At 36.4% G+C, this 25,360-nt stretch overlaps 2 protein-coding genes across 4 annotated transcripts in view; both read right to left on the bottom strand.

Annotated features, from left to right (window-relative positions):
* Positions 1–21,967, bottom strand: part of LOC126646999 (macrophage mannose receptor 1-like) — a 31,740-nt gene extending 9,773 nt beyond the window's left edge. Inside the window, exons 1-22 of the mRNA XM_050328834.1 lie at positions 21,898–21,967; positions 19,410–19,805; positions 18,145–18,318; positions 16,160–16,318; positions 15,231–15,344; positions 13,722–13,868; positions 12,655–12,837; positions 11,946–12,103; positions 11,439–11,549; positions 10,168–10,283; positions 9,596–9,744; positions 8,373–8,572; positions 7,952–8,079; positions 7,231–7,318; positions 6,548–6,677; positions 4,318–4,356; positions 4,051–4,214; positions 2,966–3,033; positions 2,482–2,582; positions 1,688–1,830; positions 1,367–1,472; positions 377–573 (exon numbers count right to left, since the gene is read on the bottom strand). Of these exons, the coding sequence (XP_050184791.1) occupies positions 377–573; positions 1,367–1,472; positions 1,688–1,830; positions 2,482–2,582; positions 2,966–3,033; positions 4,051–4,214; positions 4,318–4,356; positions 6,548–6,677; positions 7,231–7,318; positions 7,952–8,079; positions 8,373–8,572; positions 9,596–9,744; positions 10,168–10,283; positions 11,439–11,549; positions 11,946–12,103; positions 12,655–12,837; positions 13,722–13,868; positions 15,231–15,344; positions 16,160–16,318; positions 18,145–18,318; positions 19,410–19,805; positions 21,898–21,967 (3,141 nt within the window). The remainder of the gene's footprint in view (positions 1–376; positions 574–1,366; positions 1,473–1,687; positions 1,831–2,481; positions 2,583–2,965; positions 3,034–4,050; positions 4,215–4,317; positions 4,357–6,547; positions 6,678–7,230; positions 7,319–7,951; positions 8,080–8,372; positions 8,573–9,595; positions 9,745–10,167; positions 10,284–11,438; positions 11,550–11,945; positions 12,104–12,654; positions 12,838–13,721; positions 13,869–15,230; positions 15,345–16,159; positions 16,319–18,144; positions 18,319–19,409; positions 19,806–21,897) is intronic.
* A 1,834-nt stretch (positions 21,968–23,801) lies between these two features.
* The window catches only part of LOC126646984 (macrophage mannose receptor 1-like), a 30,400-nt gene continuing 28,841 nt past the window's right edge, over positions 23,802–25,360 (bottom strand). For 2 of the 3 annotated variants that reach the window (XM_050328806.1, XM_050328822.1), the window contains exons 28-29: positions 25,095–25,127; positions 23,803–24,713 (exon numbers count right to left, since the gene is read on the bottom strand). In XM_050328806.1, coding sequence (XP_050184763.1) covers positions 24,469–24,713; positions 25,095–25,127 — 278 coding nt within the window. In that variant the 3' untranslated portion in view covers positions 23,803–24,468. Of the gene's footprint in view, positions 24,714–25,094; positions 25,128–25,360 lie in introns of all 3 variants that reach the window. The other variant, XM_050328815.1, reaches the window with a different exon arrangement.

Raw genomic sequence — 25,360 nt, 5'->3', positions numbered from 1 at the left:
GGCATCAAAATGATTCTGTGTGTTAACTTTTGAAATTCTAATATTGCATTTATATTCTCTGAAAAATGAGCAACAGATTACTGTGAAAAAGAAAACTTTGTTCAGTATATCCAATCTTTATTAAATCTGTACGTTGCTGCAATTATGCCAAATACTTCACCAAATACTTTGCCAAAATTACAGCAATGCTATTTCATGCTCTTATATAGCTAGAATACTCAAAAGTTGAAACTTTTTATCACTAGTCCCATTGTAAAGATAAGTGAACAAAGTTGTGGAGAAGGCTGGGCAATGTCTGGAGTGAAGTGAGCTGTTTACTTGAAGCAGTATTGCTCCTCAGATTTAAACTTCGTGGTAAACAATGAATGGTATTTACCTGTTGCAGATTGTGGCCATCTTCTGGACGCAGAGTGTCAAACAAATAGTGTTCTACAAGTTTTGGAGAATCTGGAGCCCAGTTTGTATATGAGACAGCACTTCCATCAGCCCAAACAAAGTTGAGTTCACTGAGCAGGTCATTCAAGCCGATCCAAGGATCATTTGAAACATCCTTCAAATGGTAAGTGAGAAAAGCTAGGAAAAAAGCCAATAGAAAAGAAAATTATTGTGTCATGTCATCAGTCAAAACATCAATTCATAAACAAATAGTTAACTTTTTGTTCATTGAGGTCTTATAAAAAACATTTTAATTAGCATGCGATCAGAATTTTACCTGAGTTCATTATTTCAAGGTTACGCCAAGCCTTTGCCTGTGAAAAGTCTCAGAGCATATTTGGAACTATGCAGCAAGATTGGAAAGAGGAAAGAGACAAAAAACCTGTCTGACCACCATGACATCTAATGAGTTCACTTATTTCAACAGTCAGGATGAACCGCTTGACTGATAGAAATGTCCAGCTGCATACAGCTGCAAATGGGAACCTAGGCAAATGGGAACATAGGCAAAGTGAAAATGTGCCTTTCTCTGACATTCTGCTGAATTAAGTGGCAGAATTTAGGCAGAGATATAGTAGTATATCCCTTTCTATTTTTGCGAGAAACAGACCATGCATTCTGTTTCTTTCTCTGTGTCTAAAGCTACAAATGTCAGATCTGGATTTTTAATTTTATACTAATTCATACCTATATATAACACAAGGCAGTTTGCATGGTACAGGAAGAAGCAATCCTTAGCACCACTAGCATGCTCTAAACAGATTGTTCCAGTTCTAAAAATATTTCATGCCATGGCCATATAACCAATGTTGAATAGACATACTATAAAATATATATATATTTACATACTGACTCTTTTCTTCTTTGCAGGAAATGTCCACTGTATACAGTGTAAAGGCTGTCTATTACTTAAAGTACTGTTGCACTGTACCTTGTACTTGCTCATTATGTATGCTAGCCAGGTTGCCTCCAAGGCTCATACAAGTTCTTCTTGCAGTAATCCAGTAATCGTACGAAGAGCCAAAAAATTTGTAACACTAGGGGAAAAAAAGGTATAGACTGTTAGAATAAGAGCAAAAGGAATTTTATGTTTGAAATGCAAAACCACTATTTTGCCATAATTAGGCCATTAGTTAATTTTTGTAACACAGCTGTCAAAAGCTAGATGTCCGAGAGACAAAAAGCATCTTCTGTATTTTCAAGTACCTTTCTAAGGATTAATATAACTGTGCTTAGACAAAAGTTACCATACCTGATTTTTAAATAACAGCCAATCTGCAGGACATCCTCCAGGAGGTGAAGGTACCTCTGAAGGAAGTGTTGCATTTATAAAACTTCTGTGCCTCTCACAGATATAGCCATTGGGAAAGCCACAGCTGACATCATTCCACAAGCCTGAAATCAATTGAAGTATAGGTAATAAGACACTGAATAAGACTGAAATTTGTGGGTAAGTGAACTGGCTTCTGTGATTGTAAGTTCAAAAGAAATTTGCCTAGGAATATGTGTTTACATGTGGCTCCACTCTGCTTCCCATCATCATTGCTTGCAGGGGGACTTTGATCCTGCTGTGATCGGGAGAGAAGTGGCTGTATGAGATGGCTGATATGGCAGCTCTCTGATCTCTGAGTAGAACTCACCCAAACAGCTTTATTGCACTGAAAGATGCAAGTGCAAATAACACTTTATTGGTGAAAACACTGTAAAATGTGAAACTTGCTATATGTTATGTTCCTTGGCTAATTATTCTTTAATTATTTATACAAAAATTGCAGGTGATTTGAATGGAACATGTTTTTGTGCATATGAAAAATCAGTGATTTCATTGTTCCTGCATTCCCTGTTAAAATCAATATCTTATATTCCACTTTCATGGCTATTATTGCCCCTGAAGAAACCTCAGATATAATGAGTATACCTTATTAAGCATATTCCTCAAAATTCCTGGAAAATAATGGGTGAAAAATGACAAGACATTTTTAACAAAGAGAGGAAGAGCAGTGCCCATAAAATAATTTCTAAAAAAAACAGGGTTGCGTAACTCACCATCCTTTTTATTTAAGACCACACAATTTTCTTGACCTTGTGCAAAGTTGGGCTCACCCTGTGCCCAAGCTGCATAGTGCACTGGGCTTCCATCCATCCAACTGAAAAACAGTAGTGGTTACTCAGGCAATGTTCATGGAACGGTTGAGAAAAATCTACCTTAACATGTTAAAAATATTTTTAAAAACATCTGAGTCTGTAAGTGGAGATTCCATTAGGATCAAAAGACCTTAGATAATGAAATCCCTGCATATCAAGTCAAATACCAGAACACCTTTATTTTTAAAATCTATATATTCATAGTGTATCTATTCCCTATAAAAATTCAATTTAAAACAGCATTAGTACAATGTAGTGGAACCAAGGGAGAGCACACATTTCAACATGCATTTAACTCCATTGAAATTGTTCCTTCAGAAGTAGCTCTGGCAGTACAATACTTCTACAACCACCTTTTATGAATCTTGATATATTATTTACCTACCTGAACTGCTGATCAGCATTCTGAATTAATCCTATGAGATACGAATCCAGTTTGCCATTTTTCAAGATCTAAACACAAAACCATATTTTTAGTCAGTGTTTTCTAATATTTATTAGACATCTAAAAGGAAAAAGTGTAAATTTTACATTATGGAAGAAAAAAGATGAATACTTATTGTTTAAATGGTCAGTCACCTGAGATACCATACAGCACATATTTTGCTTTATTATTTTTATTGATGCTTTCCAAGTTTTGGCTGCACTACTGGTATGACCAAAGCTTTCAAAGTTCGGTTCTCAACTGAAAAAGGAAACATCAGAGAAGACTTGAGGAAAAAAATTTATTATGAAATTTTTGGTACTTTCCTGTTTTGTCATTCTTGTCAGTCTTGTGTCTCAAACTGTTTGTCCTCTCCTTCTTTCATATCTTTTCTCACTAAATAAAAGCGAGTTGTGAAACGGACAGGAGTTTGTGTGGCTACTTTGGTATTAGCAAAACCAAACAGGATTATGGCAGAGGTTTGAGGCACCATCCAGGCTAGTAAGCTGTTAGCATGCCCCTACCATGCTTTGGCCATGTTGTGGGAAAACTAATTCATGAAGGACCGATTTCATCAGTCTAACTTGGACCAGGTTAAACCATTCCTTGAAAAGTTGTTTTGGAGGACAATATGACCATCAGATTTGACCATCAGAGTTGGACTGGCAGATGCCTCACATCTACATACAACACTGTATTCTAGGAGATGATATTCAGATGAGAGGTAACCACCCTGTCAAAGGGAGTTTTCTGAGTATACATCTAATCTGCCTGTTCATTGCTCCTTATATTTCGGTCATGAGTAGAAAACTATTCAGATTAGAATGTACAAGAATATACCAACCCTAGTAAATGGTAAACATTCTTTTGTATGTTTTTCCTTAAAGTGAAGATCCATTTTGTAGGACAAATATTATTTCATAGAATATTTAAATCTAATCCAAATAAAATGTAGTAATATTATGCAACAAGCACATTCTTCTGTACTTCATAAGCAGAAGGTATATAGGCCATATAGTATATAAGATAGCCAAAGTTCCTCTTACATATTTCCACAAAAATTTTCTTTCATTATTATTTCCAATAGTAGCAAGATCTCCATGATTGTTTTTGCAGAATTTTCTGGCTTTCTCCATAGAAATCTTTTCTGGGCTGAAAAAATATTGCTTGTCTCCTTTCATAATCCATCCATCTTCTGTGACTTCATATGCTGTAACACGGAAGAGGAATGTCTGCATTCTTCATAGTTCTTAGGCAAAGCTGCTGGTGTTACATGATACCACCCTTTAGATAAGTGAAAAAAAAAAGCTTACTGGCAGAAGGGCCCAGAGGTTCTGGTTTCAAGGGTGTCCCTGTAATGAAATGAGGGGGAAAATGAAAATGTAAAATGTTTGCCAAACATTGAGCCAATATAAGTGTTCAATTAATAGAAATTATCTTGGTGTCTATTATTTCTTTTGTATTTTACATATTCAATGTAGAATATATTTAGATAGTATCTTTGGTGCAGAGAAAATAGTGGATGTTCAGAGAATAAAAGATGATGTATTACAGGCTTACATCTCTGTCTTGGTAGATTTTTGATAAGTGCATCTTGTACATCCCAAATGTTGCCTAAATTGGATGACTGAAAGTAGTCTAAAAGAATACTTGTTTCTGAAATAAAACTAAATAGTGAAAATACATGAGTATTGGTATAATTTGAACAATTTTTATGTCTTGTATTTGAACAAGAAATTAAAATATTAAACAAAGTTTTGCTTCAAACTATTTTACATTTTATTACTATTTATTTGTTTGTTAAACTTTTTTTCTGTGTAGCTTCTTTGAGAAGAATTATACTTGACTGAAAATCCACCAGCTTTTGAAAAATAATTTAAAGGAAAAATTTCCACTCTCATGGCGTATGATATTGGAGCAAGGTTTCTCTAAAAACATGCAAGGCCAAGAGCTATAAAAATGTAAAACAAATATCACCTTTATAATCTCAAAGCAAGGTTGAATGGGGTTTTAAACAACCTGGTCAAAGGCAGGGGATTAGAACTAAATGATCTGTAAGGCCCCTTACAACTCAAATCATGCTGTAATTCTATGGTTTTTTCCCCCCCACAAATTCATCATAATGTTTGTGCTGCTGTATGTGTAATTACATTAAATTAAGTGTGTGACACACATGCTTGGGTGAAAAGAAAAGTTAAGTCAACTTCTGAAAATAATTTCTTGTGTGATCAGTGACAGTATTTCAAACGAAAAAACACAGCATTTCTGTTCTGGAAGTACAAAGCATTATGTCTATTCCAGCATCTTTCAGCATGCCATTATGCACTGCTGACTAATGATGGTAATTTCATCAGGCTATAATTTCTCCCATTCATACACTAATAATAATTAACAGTACACAGCTATGATTGACACTTATGCTAATGATTTTTAGTTACGATGATCATGCAGGTGAAAACTTACAAAGGAACTTACCAGGAAAAGCGTCTTTACAACACCTCCTTGAGATAGAGGTCTGTGACTATTACTTTTTAAGTATGAGAAGCTGAGACTATGAGCCTTGGTTAGAATGAGATTGTTTTGAATAATTCACCAGCACAGAAATTACGTTATTTAGAGAAGTATAACTTGGAATGTTAACCCTTACTGCTTTTGTCAAGGAGCCCAGGGAGCCACCAAAGCAACACTGCTGTTAGTCTGGGAACTAAAATATGTAGCTAAACACATAGTTATAATTGGTTCCTTTCTTATTTCATGGAATATTTTTTCCAACAGTAGTTTAATTTGGGGAAAAAAAACCTACAGAAGCATAAACAGAGATGTCACTACTTGTATGAGAGGAAGATGTGAATCTGTCTGTTGTCTTCCAGTATATGAATTTTTAAGCTTTCATTACCTTCTTTTTATTACAGCAAGTCTGTTGTTACAGAAGTGTCTTTAAGTGTCATCTCACAAAAAGATTCTGTGATGCCTTAGTCTTGTTTAGATTAGAATAGGACACTAATGTGTTGTGTAGCATCCTAGCGACATCTGAGCAGAGGAGTGAAGTTTCATTTCACAAAGGATATGGAAGTTTAAACAAATGTTTCTTTTTTTTCAAATTGTAATCCTCTCTTTCTCCGTCTTTGTCCCCTTATGCCCCCCAGCTTGGATATTCCCTACAGTTAAAAGTTCCAAGAAACATGCAGTTTCATGTCGATCAGAACTTATGTTTTGACCAAAATCTGCTTTTGTGCAGAGCAGTGGATTTTACAAGGTAAGCTCTTCTTTCAACTTATTTTCTATGTTTACATAATTACATAAAGAAGTATAATTTCAGTAAAGTGTATAATGGATTTTTTTTTAAATAAAACAAAAAATGTTATCACTAACAGATGAAATGTTGTATTCTGAAAGCATTTGTATGCCTTGATCTATTTTTCTGTATGCAAAATTCCTGTGAAATCAACCAATCTTTTTACCAGTATGTAGCTTGCAGAGCTTCCTGTTTTGATTCAGCTTAAATTTCTTCCTAAAGAGAATTTAGGGTAAAAAGTAATCTACCTTTCTTTATTTCACAAATCCAGTTATGACTGTATTCACAGTGCTCCATAATCCATGAAGGGTCTTCCCTGATTGCTCCACAATCTTCAAATGCATTATCATAAAAAAAACGTTTGGCTTTATAATTTACCTAGAGATGAAACACAGCTTTACTTTTTATTCTTATCATAGAGGAGAAAAAAGTTGTACTACATAAGGAATAAGAAGTGGTGCCAAAGTTTCAAACCACTCCTTTCTTTCCTCTTCTGTGCAGCCAGTGTGGGCTATTACAGCAATTACAGACACTATGCAAGAGAAAAGAAAGGCTCTGAGTTTATGCAGCATTTAAAAGACTGTAGCAGTCCCATGAAAACTGGAATCAAATGAGATTAAAAATAAAAAGCAGGGGAAAGGAATATGGCAATATATCACCAGTAACTAATAAAAGTCAGGAGCCGAATGTAGTCCCCTGTTGTGACCATCAGTGTTGTGATGGTATAACCTCAGGGTTTATTGGCCTTTTCTTGTTTGTTTGTGAGGTTTTTTTCCCAATCCAGTATGAAAAATAATGATTTAGAGTTACCCAGTTGCAAGGCAGACATTTTTGGAAATTCTTGTACAACTTAAGTGCACCGGTCATGGAAACAGCTCCACCAGCAAAAAAAAATCAGAACAGAAAGAAACTGGCAAGGTGAAACACTCACCGGTGATCCGTCACTCCAGGAAAGCCCACCATCAGGATCCAAACACTGCAAACCTATCCAGAAAGGCTGAGATGATGGCAATTGTTTTCTAGAGTGTGAAAAAATTGTGTAGGGGAAGAAGAGGATATATATGATTAGTGCTACCCAAATTTACAAGTTATGTTGGGACAATAACTCAACACTTGTTGAAGACTTCAATAGAAGAATAGACAGTAGAAATTTTAAAAACAAAAAGTACTGTTGGTTAGCAAACTCCCATTGGCAAACAAGTGAACTTCACACCTTAAAGCTTCCTACTTCGTAAATACTTGTATTGAAAACATAACATATTGTTTTCCTTGACTGATGTTGTGATTATAGTGTTCTTTGAGAAATAAAATGTTCAGGGTTGCTGGAAGACACAATTTATTTTCAAAATGATTCAGTAAACAAACTCAGAAAAGGGTTTGAAGGAGAAGCATTCAACAAATTTTGTTGTTGGGTTGTTTTTTTCTGAATTTAAAATGTTTACAGATTATGAGAAACTTTGGAAATTTCAAAAATTTCTTTGAAAACATTACCCATCTGAGCCATTTTCTCAGTTATTTTTCTTCTTATGATGATGATAAAAAAGAGATTTTCAACTAATTATCTCAGGAGCAACACAAGAATACTATTATTTATTACTATATAATGTGTTGTTACACCAAATTATCAATTATTACATAGTTTGTTTGCTTACTTTATTAAGTTCTCTATCACTGTTTGCTCTTTTTCACTTCTAATGGCAGCCAGGTCTCCTCCTATTTCTCTGCAGAAATCTCGGGCTTCAAACCATGTTTTCTTTTGGTATTCTTCTCTCACAAAATCCTGTAGATGCAGGTAGAACGCTGTATTTACAGTGTGTTAAACATATGCCTTCTATAAGCAAAATAGGAAATCTTTCCATTGCAATTATCATGTATAATATAGATTAAAAAGTATGCTAATTGGATAAGCTAACCAGTGATAGAGTTAAAACTGCAGTGATATTTGAACAGTTGTATAAAAGCTTATTACATTTGAGCTATAATGTGCCATTCTGTGAGGTTTAGATTCTCTATCTATTTGGTGCTCTTCTGTTTAATGACTAGGCTAGGACTGTTGCAAAAAACAATACTTACTCTGAAGCATGCATTAGTGCTATTGCTTGTATCCCAACCCAATGGACATTTGGAATCAGGAACAGTTTCAGGAGTGAGAGGAACAGTGACTTTTTCAGCTAATTTTTTGCAGAGAAATTTTGCCTTTACTTCACAGTTCTGAACATCCCATAGTCCAGCTGCATTTCCAGTCCTTAGGGCAACACAGCCACCTTCATTTCCTTTGTGAGATGTAAAAGAAAGGTGAAATGTGTTTTCAAGTGGTTCCCTTGACGTTTTTACAGCTCATGTGATTAATTTACAAAAGACTATTTGAAATATTAAGTGTAGTGTCCACTCAGAAGAGGAGCTTTGTAAAAAGGGGAAACCAGAGAGCCAAGTCCATCATCATCTTCCCTGCCCTCTGACTGCATGAACAGCCCCTTGCCTGCCTCTTTCCTGTGCCACTCACGGCAAGGATTTGGCAGCCCGTCACCAAGGATGGAAGGGATTTCACCCTTTCTTCTCAGTTTGATTTTGGTCTTCTAAACAATGAGAAGTCAAAAAAGAAATATTTTCATGGCATCATAGAAAAATCATAGAATAATTTAGGTTGGAAAAGATCTTTAAGATCATTGAGTCCAACCATTAGGCCAGCACTGCCAGGCCCACCACGAAACCATGACCCTCAGTACCACATCTACATGTCTTGTAAATACCTCCAGGGATGGTGACTCAGCCACTTCCCTAGGTAGCCTATTCCAAGGCCTGAGCACCCTTTCAGGGAAGAAATCTTTCTTTCCTAATATGCAATGTAAATCTCTTCTGGCACAGCTTGAGGCCATTTACTCTTGCCCTATTTCTTGTTACTTGGGAGAAGGGACCAACCTCACTTCTTTTCAGGTGGTTGCAGAGAGTGATGAGGTCCATCCAGAGTGTCATTTTCTTCAGGCTAAACAATCCCAGCTCCCTCAGACATTCCTCATCAGACTTGTGCTCCAAACCCTTCACCAGCTTCATTGCCCTTCTCTGAACACATTCCAGCATCTCAATGCTTTTCTTGTAGTGAAGAGCCCAAAACTGAAACCAGGATTCAAGCTGCAGCCTCGCTAGTGCTAAGAACATGCATCAAAGATGCTCCAGTTTCAAAGACAGAATGTTTGTGTGGATCATCATGGATGTGTTTTATCAAAGTTGGAAAACAATTTTGAATTAGAACACAGGAAGTTCCTTAGTAGCATAGATTTACTACAATGACAGAGTACCAGGCATTGCTGCGTTCCAGTTTGTGTACAGAACACCTTCACCAGTCACCCACTTGAAACTCCCTCGCTCTTCCACGTCTGAAAGACCAATCCAAAAATACTTCTCAGAGCTCAGACCTGTGAGGCTGGTTAGGTAGGCTTGCTCATATCTGAAATGACAGGAGTTACATGGCATTAAACCTAGCTTTCCCTTTAATTTTCCATTCCTCAGCATTCCAAACTTCACAAGATTAGAACAAATGGAGTCTCTGTTAGGCTTTCCCTTACATAGAAATATGTTGTTTAACTGGGTTTCAAATGCACTAGCTTCAATAGCAGGTGCATTGGCCTGAATGCTTTTTACAGGGCAGAAGTTGCTGTTGTCTGTCCTTTCAGAGTAAAGTACTGTAAAACATGAACATGTAAATTATTTTTAGTTAGAAAAGCCATACTGTGCTTATTAATTATTTTTTCTTCAGAAAAATGATATTCTGTGGTTTTCTGGGGTTTTTTTCCCCAAAAAAGTTCTCAACTGTTTTTTAAAATTCCAATATTGTTGCAGCAGATATACAGTTTTTAAACTTTTTTCATACCTGTCTCCTATACTCGTTAAATAACCATTGCTCCTTTCACAGGTTTTCTTTGCTTCTGAAAATGTTACAGAGGTATGTCCAACTAGGTAGCAGTAAAAACCATGTCTTTCCCAGCCCTGTCAAGAAGACGTGAAATGTACTTGCAGTAAAAAAAAAAGTATATGTTATAGTACTTGAACTTTGGTGAATATTCTTAAATCAACATATTTTTAATATAACCTAATGTGTTCATTTGAATGTATTCATTTGAATTCCAGTGCATTAATGGAAATTAAATTTAGCAAACATTAAGTGCAGAAAGATTTCATGCATATGAGTCCCACTTCTTTGACAACTAATAACAGATACATTTTTACTGCTATGAAAGTCAGAGGAACTTAGGACTCTCCTAAGAACGGACAGTGCATTCAGAATCAGGTGAATAAAGTATTTCCTTGCTCAGAACTGAAAAGAGCAGTCTGTGTTATAGTAGAGATGCTGACTCAAGTTTCCTGATGTTTCAAGGCTAAAGGTACAGTAACTAGACTAATTAGTTGCTTTAATTCATCAGCTCACCTAAAAGTCTGACTGAAGAGGTAACATAAGGACAATTGAAAAGCAAAAGCCTCAAAATTACAGCTGAATTCTAGGCCATTTTCCCTTTTATGCCAGCTCATAGATTGCTTGCTGCACCCAAGAAAGGTAAATAAATTCTGTATTCAGTATTTGGCTGCTGCCTAGTTCCATTGAGCACAATGAGTCTCAGCTCTGCTCCCCATATGGCCTTGTGGGAAAGGTTACTAAATACAGAATAGTAGTAAATAGAAAAGTAAAAAGAGGGAAAAGAGAAGGAAAAAAACCCAGTAAGATGCAATAATTTGCTCAAAACAAACTCACTCATAAGTTATTTTACTGATTTGATTTGGCTTGAATAGTGAGATTTGTCATCATCTTACATCATGTCACATAGTCTAGAAATTGTTAGCAGTCCCTACTACAGCTTCAATAACCACAGATGGTTGTAGAACAATATAAAAAATATGCGGAAAACCACAGTGATGGCTTTAGCCTCTTTCACAGACAGTTCTGAGATAATAGGCCTGACTCATATTCTCAAAAAAAATTTCAAAATAACTTTAAATATGGGATTTTAATGAAAATTATCACCCAGAGTTTGTTGTAGAATCACACTTGTTAGGGAAGAAAGAAAAAAATTAGTTTCAGTGTCAAGTGGAGTTTATGAAAACAGTGGATTTTTGCTAATCAGATTCTTGGATATGCTTCCTTCTTACCATCAGGCAGGCAGGATCAGTCCTTGCTGTTTCAGAAACTCCATGTAGTGGGTCTCTTCTGCAGATGTAACCTAACTTTCTGTCACAGGCATTGTCTGCCCAGTATCCATCCTAGTTGCAATTTGGGAAGAGGTGAGAAACAGTGAGGTAGAACCTGTTTCCTTTAGAAACATTATTATTTCTTTTAAATATTGTTTGAATGGGACAATGAAGATCTGTGCTTTTTAGTGAATTCCAAGTATTTGTGCTTAATGGAGAGGTTAATGTTAAACTAAGCATCACGGCAGACAGTTAAGGTTTACTTGGCATATCATGTACACTCACAATCAGATATGAATATTTATCTAGTTATATATAACTTCATTTTAAATTTCATTTAGGACAACCATATGTCTGAATGAAGATACCACTCTGACTTGTTGCTAAGTTGAATTAAAAAAAACCCAAACCTAGAAATACAACCAAAATTCAAATAGTACAGTGTTGCACAGATGTGGAATGATTCACCTTTCCTGCCATAATGACACAGTTTTCTTGCCCAGTGACTTCATGGGTTGGTTCTCCAGGCAACCATTTGGCATATGTAACAGGAGTCCCGTCACTCCACTCAAAGTACATTTGAGTTTTGAGGTCATTCAGGCCAATCCACAGCTCATCCACAGCTTCTAAGAACAGAAATTCATCTGTGTTATTACCCAATTTGAAACAGTTCATTGGAGTAAGATTTTGTGGAAAGGAGCTGAAATTGCAATGGTTCAATGCACATTCATCTATATTAAATACATAGGAGTTTATTTTAAGCCCTAATTCACATTCTTCTTTCAAGAAGTTAAAAAATGAGATACTAGCAGGAAATAAGATTCCGCAGCTTTATCAGTAAAGTCCGTTACTGTATCTACGGCTACAAGGTGTCCGAGGCCGATAATCAATCCAAATGCTGCAGTAACTAGAGCTGTTATTTCCTTCAAGTGACTTCATGCAGTGAAAAACAAATGAAAATCAAATGAAAAAAAAAGAATGAAAACAAAAATGAAGAGAGCATAATGATTCCTCCTGTGGCTTGTAGGTGTTTGAGGTTTTTCTAACCCATGTATCTGTAGCCTTCCCTATAGATGTTCATAGCAAATAAGTAAGAATTATTTTATTTAAATCCTGTAAGATTTCTAGTAATATAGTTCTCCATGTGTACCAAACACTGCCCTGTAGAAGCACTCACTGTAGCCAAGCTGAGACAGTATGAAGTCATGCTCCTCAGGGTTGTGGATACTGGCCAGATTGCCATTGCTCTCATTGCAGGAAATTAGGGCTTCTCTCCACTCTTTGGGGTCTCTGTGAATCATGAAACAGTGACCTCCATAGGGTAACCATCCTTCTGGGCATTTAACAGGCTCTGCATCCCCTCAAAATCAAAAGATATTTCAAATTTTTAAAGTGCAAACTGAAGTCTAGAATAACTGTAATTACATTTAAGATCAATTAATTAACTAATTAGAATGAAAATTATTACAAATAAGCAGTACTTCTATTCATTACTCACATGTGTTTTAGTCTGTGTGTTCTCACTGTACTTTTACAGAAAGCTTACTGCCTTTAAACAAGAGAGGAAAATACTGGAGCCAGTGGTTACTGGACTTCACTACTGTGAAGTATTCACTCTTGGACAGAGGAATAGTTTGGAATTTCATATATAATGTTTCCACACAATATATCCTACCCAATTATGTTTTGCATATTTCATAAAGGCATTATTACTGCAGCGTAAGTAATTCTCTGCACACGTGGCTTCCCATACTGAGTCTCATTAAATAAATTAGAGAGAAGTGTACTAGAAAAGTGTTCCGAAGGAACTTGCTCTTTTTTGCCATCTTTTAGGTTACAGGCAACACCACCAAGATGTTGCTGTGAGCCTATCAGTGCCACTTTGCCAAGTCTTCAGTAATAAACCTCAACGTTTTTGTTAGAATGCATTGCAGGAAGGGTGAGGCATCTCTTAACTATATTTTCATGTCCATGCAGACCGTGATACTTTCATGACAGTGTACAGCTTATCCCAGTAAAAAATGCTTCTGTGGTTACTGGGTACATTTTCAGGAACATTTTCAGCATTAAAATATATTTGGCGAAAGAAATGACAGTATGCTTTCTTCTGTACCCCATATCATATCAGAAGAACAAATTACAACTCTTACTTTTTAAAAAAAATTTCAAATAGCCATCAAATATTAATTTTAGTGACACAAATTCTGTCTTTATCAAAATGTGTTTTTTATTTACTTGACATACCTGATGAAAGAATGAAAGGATCCTTTGTGGAGTTTTCCTTTTTACAGATATAGCCAAGTTTCAGCTCACATGGCTTGTTTTCCCATTTAGCGTCTCTTCTGGGATTTAGTACTGCACAGAGTTTCTCAGGCTCAGGCTCAGGGCTTCCTTCGTGGAATGAAAACCAAATTATTTTTGTGTAGTACAGGTTTTATTTCAGCAGCTAAAAGAACAATTTACTTCCAGCCTTTTAATGTGTCAATTATAGGCTCGTGACTTTACTGCTACAATTATTTTTCTACCAGAGATAAGAAAATGTAATTTAGAAGTACCCATCAAAATATTTCTTTATATGCTAATTGCATAATTAACACTTTCTGCCACATTTGATGGCAGAATAGTGGTCTCAAAAATAAGACAGTCCTGTAAGTTTTGTGAAAATTGTTGGATTGCACAGAAGAGAGACTATACTGTTCACTGTTGGAAAGGCTGCACTAAATGACCCTTTGAAAAGGTCATTTCTGCATGTCCCTTTGGCAACTTGGGTGCAGATTTGTGCCTTGCTGCAAGCAGAGCCTCCTCACAATTTCAGTGTCTCTCCTCTGCCTGCTTCTTCAACCAACCATCCGGGAGTTTCTCCAGGACCACAATCCCTATCTGGGAATGGTTGATGTTTTCCCCTTTTCAGAGAGGTCCACAGTGTGATGAATTACTTTTTTCTTTTCCCCTCGCCCCAAAAGATACAACAAAACAGTTTTGCAATGAACTGGAAATGTGTATATGAACTCATGATCACAGCCATCCTGCAGGGGTACAGGAGCTCTGGGTGTGTGGGCTGCTTGACCTGAGAGCCAACTCCTCTTCTCTGCAAGCCTTAAGGAATTTGACCAGCTCAGCAGAAGGCACAAAATCCTGTACCAGACTCAGCAGCTCTGGGCTTTTCCTTCACCCTCTCTGCCAGATAAAAGCAGGTGACATCTCTGAGACTTAGGAAGGCCGAAAGAGGGACTATGCTTGGATTTATTCAGCATTTGCTGCAATCGACTGTTGCCATGGCAGTCACTAAGAGACCTTCAAAGATAAACTGACAGTGGTGTGAACTCTATTTACAGTCTCTCTTAAATGTTAAAGAGAAGAGCAGAAAAGCATAAGAGGGAAGATTTTCAAGAGTGATGCTCACTGACAGCTGAGTCCTTGCAGGATGCAGGGTCTGATAACCCCTGTAAGAGTTGTAAAAACACAGAGGATTTAATAACTTGAAGGCATTCCCCATTTGCTACAGCTCATCTAGTGCTTTCTACTTTTTCTGCTTCTGGTAGGAGATGAGACTACATAGCTCTTCTGCTTGAAACTCTGTAAGGTACATCTAGTGAAGGAAAGCATAATTCCCAGATTTTCCATCTCACGTCTCCCATGCCTTTCAGCTCCATTTCCTCATGTTCATGGGGAACACTACAGACTTCAATTAATATGCATTCATCATACTGGTGGGAAATATTAATTCCTAAAATTTTTAAAAAAGATTATTACCTGGTGCCCAGTTAAAGTATCTGAAGGGAATGCCACCACTCCACTGCCAGCCACTGTTGAGATTCAGGCTGTTAAGACCAATCCAGAGAGAGGATCTCTTGCTGTCAATCAAATCTAGACAACCAAAAGAATTGAATTCCAATAAGATTTGTTAGGAAATGTTCTGTGTTTTCAAAGGTTGGAAGAAGATATTAAAAGTCTGCTTAGGGATTTCTAAGGTCAGTATAGAATCCATGTTTACTGGTAATAAACTCATAGGGGGGTTTCTGTAAATAAAGGGCAGAGAATTGCAAAAGACTACTTTACAAATTAGTTTATCTGAATTTACTGCTATTCTACAGTTATATGTAAACAATAAGCTTTGCAAATGGAAAGACTGAATTGCTATTATTAATACTGTTACAACTTTTCTTGATTGTGACGCAATTTATATTGGACTTTCAGCCTACAGAATGTGCATAAATCCAGAAAGTCGTTAGATTTTGTAATAGTCTTATGTATAAGATTTGCATGGCATTTTCAAAAAACTATTTCATTGCATATATATAAAGAATACTGATTAATTAACACAAAAGTCATATAATGACTGCCTCCAAAAATGTTGTTTCTTCTTCTAAGGTGCCTTTCTAGGGCCTTTTTGGTATTTTCTGAGCTTGAGCTAACTTTTGCTTAATTATCTCAAAATTCGTAGATAATAATATAAATAATTTCAAATGGCAATTCCACAGCTTAGAGAAGTTCCGCCTGTAAAAAGCTTAATTTACAGTAATTTTGCTATTTCTGATTAGTACATATATATACTATATTAGTACATATATTTTTTTACATCAGCTATTCATTGTAAAGGGCTTAAACCCCTGAAACATTTGAAATCAGTGAAAAAAAACCTCTTTAACACACTTTTTACTGAATCTTGATTATTAGTTCACCTCTTAGATACATATGTTCATGTATCTCTGTAACACTGAGTAATTCTGCGTTCTGTTGCTGACAGCTCTTCCTTGCTTGGTGCCACGTGAGAGCTGACTGGTAGTTTATCTGGTAGTAGGTTCCTGTCAAAGGGTCTGTATTCCAAAACCTGTCATTGTCTGTGTGAGAGAAAGGAGATTTAGTGTCTTAGTTTGTAATAAACATTTTACACAAAACGTTACACAAAATTCTACTGCAAGCTTACTTGTGAAATGACACTCTGGAGCAAGCAAGTTAGCTTGATCTTTGTTAAGTAAAAGAAGGCTTGCAATTTAAATTAGCCCAGATGGGCCTTTATTCTTTATTTTCACTTTCCTCTTCAAATTTTATCAAATGTACACATAAAAAAAAAAATTTGTAGATATCAATAAAGCACAACGGTATCTTGGTCATTGTCTACTCTGAAATCCTGTTCAGCAAGGTCATAGACTATGTCCAAGTTTATTCTTGGCTGAAACACAACTGAAGTACAAACATTTCCAGTAATGGAAACTTTGCTTTTGAAATTATGCCATCACTAATTACATTTACTATTCTACAGGCTTGGGAAAGAGCAGCTGGAAAGTTGTCCAGTGGAAAAGAACTTGGAGGTGCTGTTTGATAACCAGCTGAATGTGATCCAGCAGTGTGCCCAGGTGGCCAAGAAGGCCTATGGCATCCTGGTTTGTATCAGGAATAGTGTGGCCAGCAGGACCAGGGCAGTGATTGTCCCCTTGTACTCGGGGGGCACTGGTGAGACCACACGATACCTTAAATACTGGGTTCGATTTTGGGCTCCCTGCTACGGGAAAGACATTGAGATGTTGAGGTGTGTCCAGAGAAGGACAAGAGAGCTGGTGAAGTGTCCAAAGAGGAGCAAATGAGGAGCTGGGATTGTATTTGTACTCCAGCATGTGTTCTGGAATTTAGAAATTGTCTTCTGAGAGCTCACTGTTAGCAAAACTGTTCCCTGGGATAGTGCTGAAATAAGCTATGATTACAACTTGTCCTAAATTTTGCTTTTGTTGAGAAAAACTTATTAAATTTCTTGCATGATTTATTAAAGGAAATGTTTTCTATTTTTTACTGTGTTTCTTTTTTTCAGATTCATAGATTTTTAACATTCATTTTTAACTGTAGACTCAAGTGTTAGTGATAATGTCCCATCAATTTTATAATGCTAAATACTTCATGTTATCTAGTTTATATAGAGAGGATGTTATGGGATTTTTCAAGCTACTGCTTGCAATATTGCACTAGGGAATAATTTTCACCAAATCAGTCAAAATTATGGTGGTAGTTGGTGGGTGTGAGCGAGACATGACAAATGCTGATTCTGTGGTATCACACTGAAAAATTAGGTTTGAGGCAGCATTTTTAATATCTTCATTAACACCATAATTTGGAGTTCTTCATATTGCATTCCAATGCACAAACTTTTATCTGTTTGTGTAGCATTATCTTGTAATGTATTCTGAAATGTAACAAGGGAAATGCTGATGATGCTACTATTTCAGTAAAATCTTTGAGCCAATCTTCTTTTTTTTATATCTTTCAGAAGACAAACTACATACTTCCTGGTACTGTAGACCAATCTTGTTATACAGAACAGGGCTTTGCTCTGGTAGAAAAGGTTATACTATTGTTACCACAAGTATCAGTGGCTGTTAGGCTGTGAATAGCATCTCAATATTCAGGTGATTCTATGCTGAAGATAGTCATATTAAAGCACACTGGTCTTTTCCTGGCTGTTAACTACTGATGGACACGCCCAGACAACTTTCAGCCTGACTATAGACTGATAGCAAACAGATTCGTTTCTTCTGTCAGGAATGTTATGTTGTGAGAGAGACATTTTTGAGTAAAATTAGGTCATTATAAGGTTTTTCCTTTCCATATTATTGACATCTCAATATTGATACAGTTACCGAACAATGTTGTGCTATAATATTTATGTGGGACTTACTGGCAGTTGGACAAAACCCATACAAATGGTCCACGCTGAAGTCGGGTGTTGTTGCACACCAGAGCAAGCCGTCTGACCTGCCAGCAGCGGTGCACTCGACATACCATCGACCACTCAGCTGGAAGGGGAAGGTACACGGAGCTCCGTTGGAATTTCCTAACAGTGTAAACAGATCTGAGGGGGCAAAGAGAATTTTATTATCTGTACATGAACCTAAGTATCTGTGCTCTCCATGAGACTACATGGAGAAAGAGTTGCAAGTGTTACACCAGTGTAACTGGGAAACTGCCATCATCAGCAGTGTCTTAGTGGAAGTTCTTGGTAGGGCTTGCAATTTCCCATTTCCTTTTGGGGCACATCATCAGCTGTAACAGCTGGAAATAGAGCAGTTTCATACTGTAGCCAACTATGAAAGAATTGTAGAGATTTAGAGATTTTTGTCTCATATATTTAAATATAATTTTCTAAAAATAGTAATTATTTAATAACCTAATTTCCTATCATTCATTAAAAGTAAACCATTGATTTAATTGTTCAGTGTTGTGGGACTTTTGGCATCTGAAACTTCACAGAGTAACTGAAGGTAGCATGCATGGAATTATTTCCTTACATTTAATACTGGTGTATTAAACTTAGAGATTTTTGCCCTTCATCCAACAATACTAATACAACCTCAGTAGTAAGAGTATACAGTTAAATAAAGTGCTTTGATTACAATAATAGAATCACAGAATGGGTCAGGTTGAGAGGGACCACAGTGGATTTGGCCCAAACTCCCTGCTCAAGCAGTGCCATCCTAGGGCATATGGCACAGGATTGTGCCCAGACAGATATTGAATCTCTCCAGTGAGGGAGACTCTACAACCTCTCTGGGCAATCTGTTCCAGTGGTTGGTCATTTGCACAGTAAAGAAGTTCATCCTCATATTCAGGTGGAATTTTCTGTGCAGCAGTTTCTTCCCACTGCCTCTTGTGTTATTGCTAGGCATCACTGAGAAAAGTGGTTAATGCTAACAATTAAAAATAACCTCCAGCTTTGCTTTAAAAGTGAAGAAAAAATAAAGCACACTGTCTGAAAACCTAAGCAGCTGTATTTCTCCAGGAGGGAGGAATACAGGCCTGAATATGTGAACTAATCATCCTTAGTCCATCATTGCCTCAGGGTGAACAGCTGATGTTAGACTGAGGGGAGCAGAAGTCATAGAACTGTGATGGCAAACAAGTGCATTCAATAATAAACCATCAAAGTTAACCTTTAAACTTTACCTTCATGGCCTCGAGAACACAAATCATCCATAGTTTCGTAGATCTTCCATTTATTCATTGTCTCTGATCCTGTTTTCAGCACAATATTTTCTTTTTTTTTGCCAGCACTGAGGAAGAAATCTTCCCCTTGGATTGCCAAGGTCTCATTTCTGCATTCCCATTTCTGGAATTCACTTTTCTTGTCGCAGGGGTACAGAGAAATTTTAGCCTGGTTTTGCTTGTAGGGCACTCCCAAACATTGTGCAAATGCCATGCTCATCAGCTGATGATCAGAGATCCACCTGAATTTTTGTAAGTCAGTGTTTTTCCTGCAAGTGGCTGTAGTGACTGCCTCAGAACTCTGAGCACTCAAACAGAGCTTAGTATCCTCATTGTATATTAAAAATATTTCATTGTCTGTAAAACAAAACATTCAGAATGACTGTATTTATGGTGAACACATAGTGAAGGAGCTTGTGCAGAGAAAGATGAGCTGTTGATTCTATACTGGTCTGACCCATGTCAGGAGACTGCAAATATGAGTCACATTTACAAGGATCAAATGGCATTTTCAAGACTTATTTCATTCTGGGAAAGAAAAATAGGTGCAGCCCATGTAACTACATGTAAATACAATACAGAGAAATAAGAACACATAAAACACATTACGACAACTTCAAAAATGTCATCATTGTAATGGAATTTAATTTTCTCCTGAAATGTACATTTCATTCAAGATTTCCAAAAGAGATCTTACAGAAAATTTGTAAGTTTGCCATCACTTCATGCATTATAGATTTAGCTCATGTCACACACCTCCATGGGGTTGCATTTGTGCTTAAAACAGTTTAATGAGTGAGCCTTCTGTGACTCTTGCTCCTTCTGGAATTGGCATGTTCTGTTATGGTTTGAGGTGGGGTTTTTTTAGAATGAAAAACTGTGTAATGGTAACTCGTTATCTCCTTGTTCCAGTATCCTTTCATTAGTATACCCATCATAAGAAGTCAACGTAATTCACACAATCAAATCACAAACATTCTCACAAGAACTGGGCAGTGTATAGAGGTACAGATACTACAGGTGGGGGCCTCTGTGATAGTCCAGTGTGAGTGTTAAATAAGGTGGTTAACGCTCCCAAAGGGTTACAGGCAGCCTAATTTAGTAATCCACTGAAACAAGTATCCCCTGCTGGTAAGGGCTGTCCAGAACTGCAGCTGTGCTATCCACACGCAAAGCAGGTCAGCCTAAGCACAAAGCTGCATGCTTTTCAAAATTCCAGGTAGCATACAGCTATCACTGGCTTTGGGTCATGAGGGATTGGAATTTGGACTACAAGGAATATTCTAGGACCTATGGAACATAAGGGCAAAGCTTTGCCCTTTAGTTCTCTGTACCTCAAACTGTCACCTGGAAACAGAGATACAGCATTGTTCCCATATCCATTTGATAGAATAAGACATATAGAATAAGACAGTGACCTGCCCCTCCAAACACTAAAGTAAATTTCTAGAACTTTAGGATGTTAGGGCAAGCCACTGTTAAGTAGTGAACAGAGGAGAAAGTGTCTGGAAAATTCTGGGATGCTATGACAGAAAGAATAGTTCTTGAGCCCTCCTAGAAAGTCCCTGTATTACTTAAATCAGCTCAGTAAAATATGGAAGTGTCACTTCTGCAAATCTAAATTTGAAGCTGAGAGTTTCTTCTTTTCTTGTCCATTTAGGCAATTTTTTAAAAATATTATTAAATCTTTTATGTCTTACTGTTACATAAATAAGTGCTTAGTGTAGTCTCCTACATTTCAGCTATTGCCCCTCATAGTATTTTCGGGACTAATAATACAAGTTCTTGCTGGAAACTGTGAGGTTCACACTTGTGAGTTTGGTTCCCAGCTCACAGAGCACAGTGCAGTGCTGGCACAGCCCACAGGGCACAGTATCTGTTTTTGGAAGCTGTGATATGTACCCCACTCCACAAATCTAATGAACTGAAGGGTAAAGAAAAAACGTCCTTGAACATTGTCATCATCCTTACATCAAAAGGTAGCTATGCAGCCACAGCTTATATCTTACATCTTAGATTAATCCACAAGTTCCATCTTATCCCACACAAGCTCATGCTAAGCCTAAGAGATACACATGCAACACCCTAATTAATTTTTTTTTTTTAATTTTTTTAAGTCAGTCACATATACAGGACTATGGAGCACCCTGTGAAGTCCATCTACTTCAAAAAGCAGACATATCCAAAAACTAATTTTTACACAGAAGTCAATCTTTATCCACTGATTCCCAGCTTTACCCCTTTTTGACTCTTCCCCTCTCTTTTAAAATAAACCAACATCTCTGTATCTGTCTTGTAAGTTTCTGTGGACCACTCCAGTTAGGACAAATATGAAATGCAGAGTAGCCAAGCTGTGTGAAAACCTTAATGAGCCTGAGAAACCAGCAAGACAACAAAGATACCCACTTTCACATCCACTTTTTCAGGGGATAGGAAAAAATAGACTCACCAAGTGTCTGAAAAGCAGTACGAACAAATGAGAGGAAAACTAAGACTGTAGAAAAAGTTGAGTGTTTCATTCTGTCTTCTTATTTGCAAAGAGATGAGATGAAATTAATTGCTGCAGTAGAGGTCCTTACGGAATCAGTCCATACTGGTTCCTTCTCAGTTTTAGAGATTTTTAGTTGAAAGAGAAAACTCTGGGCTCTAAATAAGGAAATATCCTGTCACATGTGGTATTTTGAAATCTATAAATAATTACAAAATTCAGACTTTGCATCTGAAAGTGAAGTTTCCATGCATTCAAATGCAAGTGGCAAAGTTTTAACATCGTTCTGAATTATTTTTAACATTCTTGGTTCTGCTTGAAGTTATAACATTCTGACCCTCAAAGACAAAGAAGTAGGAAGTGCATTTAAATGGATGCACTTTAAATAAATACCTAGGAAACTCAGAGAAAAATATACGCAAATTTCTTAGGCAGATAGGTCTTAACTGCTACAAATGATTCATTAGTTTCATTTGATGAAGAGAGAAATGTTTCATCAAATGTTTCATTTGATGGAGTGAGCAACTATTTCAGTGAAAAATTAACCCAGACAGAACAATTTCATTTTGTTTGGTGACTTGACAAACTGGGCACTATGTATCCATCTGGCTTTTATCTACTCTGATTTATCAACTAATAAAGCTACTGTGCTGTTATTTCATGTGAATTTATCTTAGAAGAACCAATACAAATTAGCCAAATCTTTACCAATCCTTCTCTTAACCAGTGATTTTGGCAGTAAAACTTTCAAAATTATTTAATCTATAAAGTAGATTATAAAATAGATGATCTATTCATTAAAATGAATTTTAATACCTATTTTTTCCTTTATACCAAGTGTATAATGAGACAAGGAAAGATAACTATTTTCAAACTTTGCAGATGAGCTTCAGTCCTTTATGAAGTGGAAATGAACTTCAGCTATGATGCAAAATACCCTATTTATTTTGAAGAAAAAAAGGAAAAATATTAAGCTGAAATGGCCTTTCAAATTTTTCTTGGCTTTATTATGTAGACAAAGCTCACAATATTTTCTGCAAGGGCAAAACGTCACTTAGTGTGAGAGAAGCACAGGGTCTTCAGAGCTGTGTTATCGATATCAAAATTTTAAATATTATTTTGAAATTTTTTTTCATCTGTTAACTCTTTTCTTTTCCTTTGCCTTTACTATTAGCAAACAAACAGCACTGAATCCAATTCAGTCTCAGTATTTACAAAAAACCCTCAAATATGTGTATTTGTTATAGCTTATATGAAGAGGGAAAAAAAAAAAGGTGTAAGATGGAGAAGACTGTCAGTAAAAGTAGTTTGAGTACAAAATGTCTTTTATTCCTTATCCTTTGCAATATGTTTTAATTGCCATATCCATAAGCCATCAATCCAATGCCACGTGACATCTCCTCTACTTTTCTTATATACTTTCTAGAGGTTTCTTTTTCCCAGAGATCCCTGACATCTTTAACTTCAGTATGTCTTAGACAACAAAGAATTCACAGAAAACTTAAACAGCACAGTAAACCTCTAAAACATTTCACACCAAGGCACTGTGGTGTGCCCCACTGCTTTACTGGCCTGAAGCATAGACACAGTGCCCAGTTGTCAGCCTATTTATCAGAGAGGTGGAGGATAGTAAGCAAAGACATCCTAAAATGAGCAGTCAAGTGAAATAAAACCAGGAATGGATTCTCTCAGCTTTATTTGGCATCTACTTTATTTTATAGCTTATTTATGCCTTTTTTTGTCATATGCCTTGTTCATGTTTCTGTTTCCTCCTGTTAGCCTCTCTTTTAAGGTAGATGACTCCTTTGATTAGTGAAGTGTATAACATCTCTGCATGCTAAATGAACAACACCAAAGTATTATTATGTAATTTATAGATCATTTATTGATATGCTCTCATGTTGATAATTGATAAAAAACATTCAAAGTCATAGAGTAATCGACTATTTGCCAAGATCTACTTGTTTTGCAAAATCCAAGTTGAAGCCATGAAGGACAAATATTTGCATTTCACTTGTAATACTATCACAAGGAAGATATATATTTGTGTAAAGAGTGAAGACAGAGGCAACAATGGGGTCAAACAGTTCATGTAAATCTCTGTTTATTCCAAACACCACTTTGCTTGAGTAACAGTATGCTTCAGTATAGTATGGTGAGATATTCTCAAGGTGCAGGCAGTAGGGCTGAGTGCTCTGCAAAAAGAGTGCTCAATATAAGTCTTGACTCTGTATGCACTGCTGCCACAAATCTCTAAATAGTGATAACACTATGGTATTAACCCATAATTTTTAAATCTAAATTCCCACTTGTTCTGCTTAATTAGCCTTTTTGTGCAGTACCAACTCAATCAATACCTGAGAATATTTATTGAAGAGCACAGAGCAACAGTTCTTCATCCTTACCAAAGGAAAAACTGCCAGTTTTAGTTCATAGTATATAGAAGTACATGCATCTAATAGAAACTAAGATTTACTTTGTTTCAGCTATATTTTCTTAAGCTTAACCGTTTAGTTTGGTTGGTTTATCCTATCAGACAACACTGTGTTCATTTTTTTCTTTGTTGCTGATAGAATCGCTTTCATTGTCCCTTTCAGGTAGGGCATGGCTGTATTCTCTCTGTCTGCTGCACCACCTCTCCTTTCTTGCAGTGTCGCTTCGAGTTTTGGTCTTGAATGCAAAATAAATCATGAAGACTATCCCTAATAAAATGATGAGGACCAGAGTAAGTAGTATCCACATATTCAGGTGACCATTGGCTTTGTCCTTTTTGGCATCTGTAAATAAATACAAAGCAAATAGAAATGAATTTGCTGTAGCCATAAATAAGCATGAAAACTATAATTTCCCCTTTAATTACCAGGGTTAAAATCTGTCATATTGTCTCTGGGTCAGTCCTCCTCACTGATCTTTATCATGCAAAAGAAGGAGCAAAGAGGGGATGATCAATTTACCAAAGCATTTACTTATCATGGGATGCCCTAAGTGTCCTGTAGGTACTGCTATATTACGCTGGGAAAGAATTCAATGTCAACTAAGTAAATTAATCTTATATGGATAAATATATATAAACTAAATAAATAATGTTAATTAAAAAAAAACCCAAGTTTTTATTTTCATGTATTTTTGGAACAATTCAGAAGGAAAAACAATCCTACCTTCCACATTTGCAGTTGCTTTAAGAATAGCTGCTAAAGATAAAAAAAAGTGTTTAGTCAAAATCTAGAAAGGTCACATTTTTTTCCTGACAGTTTCATGTTAGCTAAAGGTCTGGTAACCTGCACATCATCATTTCTCCTGGAAACACATCTGCTAAATTAACAGAGATGAAAAGATGTGACAGATTTTTAATGCAAAATTTCCTTTCAATAAAACGGCATTGTTTTGCAAATTAAATCCCTCTTCTTGCTTTTTTTAAAAAAAC

This window comes from Myiozetetes cayanensis, unplaced genomic scaffold (assembly GCF_022539395.1).
Source record: "Myiozetetes cayanensis isolate MyiCay16 unplaced genomic scaffold, myiCay2020 scf1, whole genome shotgun sequence".
Taxonomy (NCBI): domain Eukaryota; kingdom Metazoa; phylum Chordata; class Aves; order Passeriformes; family Tyrannidae; genus Myiozetetes; species Myiozetetes cayanensis.
The sequence above is the reverse complement of the archived record's forward strand: the minus strand, read 5'-3'. Positions and strand labels throughout refer to the sequence as shown.